A 6354-nucleotide genomic window follows, 5' to 3' on the forward strand; every position below is an offset into this window, starting at 1 on the left:
GGGGGGGGGGCTACAGGGGTGGCTTCTGTGAAGAGTTGTCAGAAGCTTCCTCCATGTCTGGCAGAGCCAATCTCTGCTAGCTCCAAAGATGGACTTGCTGCTGGCCAAGGCTGGGACAGTTAGAAATGGTGGCAACACCTCTGTGATAACATAATTAAGAAGAAAGAAAAAAAAAAGTTATTGCACAGTTGCAATTGCAGCCAGAGAAGAGCAGGATGAGAATATGTGAGAGGAACAACTCTGCAGACACCAAGGTCAGTGGAGAAGGAGGGAGAGGAGGTGCTCCAGGCGCCAGATCTGAGATTCCTCTGCAGCCTGAGATAAAGACCATGGTGAAGCAGGCTGTCCCCCTGCAGCTCATGGAGGACCACAGGGATGCAGAGATCTACCTGCAGCCTGTGGAGGAGGCTATGACCCCATGGGAGGCCCATGGAGAGAGGAGCCCACGTTGAAGCAGCCTGTCCTTGAAGGACTGCACCCTGTGGAAGAATGACCTATGCTGCAGCAGTTTGGGGAGGACTTGCCCATAGGATGGACTCACATTGCAGCAGTTCATGAAGATCTGTTGCTCACAAGATGGACTCATGTTGGAGAACTTAATGGAGAACTGTTTCCCATAGGACAGACCCCACACTGGAGCAGGGGAAGGACTCCTCTCCTTGAGCAGCACGAAAAAAAATGAGTGAACTGACCATTCCATATCTCACTGTGCTGCTGAGATTTTGTTAGCAATAAATTAAATTAATATCTCTAATTCCAGCCTGTTTTGCCCTTGGCAGAATTTGGTGAGTGATTTCTTCTGGTCCTTATCTCAACTCATGGAACCTTTGTAATTTTTTCTCCCCTGTCTAGTTGTGGAGGGGAGTGAGTGGCTTTGGTGGGTGTCGTGGCTGGACACTGGCCAAAGGCCAGGCACCCACAAAAGCCGCTCCCTCACCCTCCCCTGCCACAGCTGGGTAGAGGAAAGAAAAAATTAGCAAAAGAGTTCATGAATTGAGATAAGGACTGAGAGAAAAACACTCCAAGGGCAAAACAGGCTCGCCTTAGAGGTACAAAGTGAATTTATTGCTAACAAAATCAGAGCAGGATAATGAGCAGTCAAATAAGCCCTTAAAACACCTTTTTCCCCCCAACTCCTCCCTCCTTCCCACTGACAGCACAGGGAGACAGGGCATAGGGGTTTTGGTCAATTCATCACCTGAGATTTTCCTTTGCTGCTGAGGGAGAGGAGTCTTTCCCCTGTGAGACTGTGGAGTCCCTCCCATAGGAGACAGTTCTCTGTGAACTTCTTCAGCATGGCTCCAAATTTCATGGTCAGCAGTCCTACTGCACCTGCTGCAATGTGAGTCCCTCCCATCGGCACACAGTCATCCCAAAACTGCTGTGGCATGGGTCACTCTTCCACAGGGTGCAGTCCTCCAAGGACAGGCTGCTCCAGCCTGGAAGCAGGGGGACCCCTCTTTCCACAAGGTGTTCCACTGGACCACAGCCTCCTCTAGGAATCCACCTGCTCCATCACGCTCCATCATGAGCACCTCCCCCACAGGCTGCGGATGGATTTCTGCATCCCCTGTGGACCTCCATGGGCTGCAGGGGGACAACCTGCTTCACCATAGTCTTCACCACAGCCTGCAGAAAAATCTTGGCTTCAACATCTGGAGCACCTCCCCCTCCTTCTTCACTGACATTGGTTTCTCCATGTTGTTTCCCTCACATGTTCTCACCTCCTCCTCTTCTCTAGCTAGAAAAAACCTCTGCCTACTTTGTTTTGATTTTCTTTTTAAATATGTTATCACAGGGTGTTACCAACATTGCTAATTGGCGCAGCCTTGGCCAGCAGCATGTCCATCTTCAGAGCCATCAGGGATTGGCTCTGCCAGACATGGTGGAAGCTTCTAGCAGCTTCTCACAGAAGCCACCTGGGTGGCCCCCCTGCTACCAAAAACCAGGCCATGCAACACCAATATAGTGGATACCTGGCATGTAGCCAGTGTCAACCCACTACAGCTTCACTAAGGGCAAATCAGGGAGAAGATTATTCTGGGAAATACTGAAAAATACCTGAATGACAATGCAGTCATCGGTCACAGCCAGCATGGCTTCAATGAGGGGAAAGTCCTGCTTGTTGAACCTGACTTCCTTTAATGACAGGGTGTAGGAATGTGCCCCCTCTTGATGGAATGACCAAATTATCCTTTGTCTCCTTAAAAAGGAAAAAAGCCCTGAAGTTTCTCTCCTTGATTAGGTGAAAAGATACCTCATAGGACCTGGGGGACTTCACCTCAAACTTAAGGACAGCCAATTGGACAGGAGCCAAAAAGTCCTGCTCACAATTTACTAGAAAAAGAAGAGAATAAAGAAACTAATCACTTTTGTTAGGTGTTTTACCAGGAGCAAGAACCTCTTGCACCTGGCTTGGTTTTTCTCTGTAAAGAGTTTTGTTATTTTGACTTTTAATAAAACTTTTCTGTTTCCAACACTACCACAGAAGCCATCCTGCTGATTTTATGCTTTCTAAGGTAGCTGAGCTATCTTGGGTGTGATATAGGTCTCCAAGAGCTTATAAGACCTGGCTCGAGGAGACACATATATCAACAGGATAACCCACCTAGTTGATCTAGGAAAGCCAGTAGATGTAATCTTTTGGGATACTGTCTCTCAGAGTATCCTTATAGACAAAATGTCCAGCACACAACTGGATAACAGTGTTACACAATGGCTGGGCAAATGGCTCACAGGTCAGGCACAAAGAATTTTAGCGAAAGCAGTGACATCAGGCTAGCATCTAGTCACTACTAGGGTTCCTGCAGGGCTCTAGCCTCAGCCCAGTTCTCTTGAACATCTTCATTAATGACTTGGATACAGGACTCCAAGGAATACTAAGTAAGTTTCCCAACAACACTAAACTGGGAGGAGCTGTTGGCTCCCTCAAAGGCAGGGAGGGCCTGTAGACAGACCTCAACAATTTAGACAGATGGGCAATCACCAACCAAATGAAGTTTAACAAGGGCAGATGCCAGATTCAGCACCTGGGACAGGGCAAATCTGGTTGTGTGTATAGACTAGGGAATGAGAAGTTTAAGAGCAGCACTGTGGAAAGGGACATGGGGATCCTGGTTGATGGCAAGTTGAATATGAGTCAGCAGTGTGCCCTAGCAGCCAGGGGTGCCAACCATGTCCTGGGGTGCATCAGACAAAGCATTGCCAGCTGGTCAAGGGAAATGATTGTCCCTCTCTACTCTTCACTGGTGCGGCCTCCCCTTGAGTCATGTGTGCAGTTTTGGGTGCCACAAGTGGCTGAGGTCATTTGGTTTGTTCACCCTAGAGAAGTGGGGACTGAGGGGAGACCTCATTGCAGTCTTCAACATCCTCATGAGGGGAAGCAGAGGGGCAGTGTCATGGTTTGACCCGGAAGTAAGGTTTTGGGAAGTTATGGTCAAACCAGGTAGCAATCTCTTTTCTCTCTTGACCACTGACAGAACTCAAAGGAATGGCATGAAGTTGTGTCAGGGGAGGTTTAGGTTGGATATCAGGAAAAGATTCTTCACCCAGAGTGTGGTTGAGCACTGGAACAGACTCCCCAGGGAAATGGTCACAGTACCAAGCGTGACAGAGTTCAAGAAGCGTTTGGACAATGCACTCGGGTACATGGTATGATTCTTGGGGTGTCCTGCAGAGGGCCAGAAATTGGACTTGATCATCCTGACAGGTCCCTTCCAACTCAGCATATTCTATGATTATATGGTGCTATGAAACAATTTCTGACAAATTCAGTGGCCTTCTATGACAGGGTTTCAGGGGAGTGGGATGAGGGAACAGTGACTAACGTCATATATGTGGACTTGTGCAAAACATTTGACACTGTCCCACACTACATCTTTATCTCTAAATTTGAAAGACATGGATTTAATGGGTGGACCACTTAGTGAATAAGGAACTGGCTAGATGATCACACTCAGAGCTGTAGTCAACAGCTCAATGACAAGTTGTCTTGGGGATGGATTTGATGCTTTAAGTTTTAGCTTTCATATTTTCAGATTCTGTAGTACATTAGTATATAACTCTGAACTTCATATAAAGTGTAAGCAAGTTCTCTTCATAGTTTAGTTAGAGAAAATAATCCTTTTCCAGCCTGAGAACCAAGGACACTGTTGCAGCTTCAGGCCCAAAAAGTATAAAAAACAGCGAACTGAGGACAGCAATCTGGGAGGATGGGACTTCATAACCTGAAGCTGTAATTGGACAATTAACCCAAATATGTAAATGGACCAAAACATATAAAAGTGTGAAAACTTATGACCAGCATCCATCTTGGGTGGAGCTACAGCCAGGCTCTAGTACTGCCAAGGTGTATCCTTTGAAGGCTTTTTTAATAAATACATACTTTATTCCATGAACACTGTCTAGCCTCTGTTCTAGGTAGCCTTTATAGGCATCAGTTTTTTATCCCGTATAATTTTTGGGGTGCTTTGTTTTGTTTTGTTTTGTGTTGGGGTGGCCACTGCCATCCCCCCTACCCCATCCTCCATGCCTCTGGCAGTATCACAATGAGTGGGAGCCAGACCAGGGTTTCTGGAGAGAGTTGGGGCAGGGCGAGGGGCAGCTCCTTCCTTCCGGGCAGGCTTTTTCAGCTGGCCATGCCGCTGGTGTCTCTGACCAGGGATACTGCTGCTTTTGTGCGTTTTGTCTATTTCTTTTTTATTATTTTCCTTTGGCGCTGTGATAGGGCTTGCTGGCTTGTTTTTCTGCTTCCTTGCTGATGGGGATCCCAGAGCCAGTGCATGCCAGGCCAGGACCTGGGAACACCTCCATTCCCTGCTGGGGGGCCAGCCCCCTCCACACAGCCTGGACCCAGGGACCAGCTGTTATGAATAAAAAGTTATCTATTTTTGTTTAAGGTTACAGAGTTACCATCACCACTGCGGAGTTTTTGCTACTTCTTTCTTGCTACCGCAGGTGAGCCCTCCCTGCCATTCCAGCTGCCTCTCTGAGGTTCCTGTTGCAGCCCATTTTTGCCTTTCAGCCTGTCCGCCATTGTCACGTGAGGAAGATGTGACTGAGCTCACACCACAGCGCCCCCTGCAGCCGCGAGGGAATCATTACACCTGCCCTGCCAGACCGGGAGTCTCCTAGCACCCTTGCTGGCTGTGACCATAACTACACCAAAGGGGAAAAGTGCCTGCAGCCGAGAGAAGGCTGTTACTGGGTTTCTGCTTCTATTTGTTGTTGCTGCCATTATTGGTGTTTGTTTGCCTTGTTATACATATACAGACTAGTAAAGACCTTTTATTCCTTTTCCCACATCTTTGCCTGAAAGCTCCTTAATTTCAAAGTTATAATAATTTGGAGGGAAGGGGGTCATATTCTCAATTCCAAAGGAGGTTCCCGCCTTCCTCGTCAGACACCTGTCTTTCAAACCAAGACACACGTGAAGACCAGTGATGAGTGGTATTCCTCAAGGAACTGGTGATGGTTAACACCTTTGTCAGTTACATGAACAGTGGGATAGAGTGCACCCTCAGTAAGTTCACTGACAACACCAAGCTGTGTGGTGTAATTGACATAACAGAAGGAAGGGATGCCATTCAGAGGGACCTTGACATGTTTGAGAGATGGTCCCATGTTTTGATTTGGCCCAGCCTGGTGTTTGGTAGCGGGGAAGGGCCACAGAAGTGGCTTCTGTGAGAATCTGCTAGAAGCTTCCACCATGTCTGGCAGAACCAATCTCTGATGGATCTGAAGATGGATATGCTGCTGGCCCAATTAGAGAGGTTGGTAACACCTCTGTGATGACATATTTAAGAAGAAAATCAAAACAGCGCAAGCACAGTTTTTTCCAAGGGTGGTGAGGAGCCGGTGCTGGAGGCCATCCTGGTACAGTCTGCGGTGATGTGCCACTGCCGCTGCCATCTCAGCACGGCCCGCAACGAGCCTTGCTTGCCTGGCTGCTCCTAGCCAGCCACACTTGACGCCCTACATGAAGAAAGGCATTAAATAGTGCCAGCACAGTGGAGGACACCACTGCCTGCTCAGTGGTGGCAGGGCCACATGGCCAGCGGCGAAAACATAGCAAGTGACTCTCCAGCACAGAACCTAGACAAGATTAGCCTTCCTGTAGGAATCTTTGAATTGATGGAACTTGTTGGCAATGGTACCTATGAGCAGCAGTTCTTCTAGTCAGAGGAGGAAGTGAGGACATGTGAGGGAAAACAACATGATGGCATTGAGGTCAGTAGAAAAAAGAGGGGGAGGAGGTGCTCCTGTGTTGGAGCCAAGATTCCTCTGCAAGCCGTGGTGAGGGACCATGATGAAACAAACTGACCCCCTGCAACCCATAAAGTCAATGGGGGATGC

The 6354-nt window shown here is 48.1% G+C and overlaps 1 protein-coding gene across 1 annotated transcript in view; it reads right to left on the bottom strand.

Moving 5' to 3' along the window:
* The window catches only part of LOC121356949 (ceramide transfer protein), an 86982-nt gene extending 81947 nt beyond the window's left edge, over nt 1-5035 (bottom strand). Inside the window, exon 1 of the mRNA XM_041473847.1 lies at nt 4952-5035. Within this exon, the coding sequence (XP_041329781.1) occupies nt 4952-5035 (84 nt within the window). The remainder of the gene's footprint in view (nt 1-4951) is intronic.
* Nucleotides 5036-6354: the final 1319 nt, after the last annotated feature.

This window comes from Pyrgilauda ruficollis, unplaced genomic scaffold (genome assembly GCF_017590135.1).
Source record: "Pyrgilauda ruficollis isolate IOZ18807 unplaced genomic scaffold, ASM1759013v1 scaffold303, whole genome shotgun sequence".
In the NCBI taxonomy this organism is placed as follows: Eukaryota; Metazoa; Chordata; class Aves; order Passeriformes; family Passeridae; genus Pyrgilauda; species Pyrgilauda ruficollis.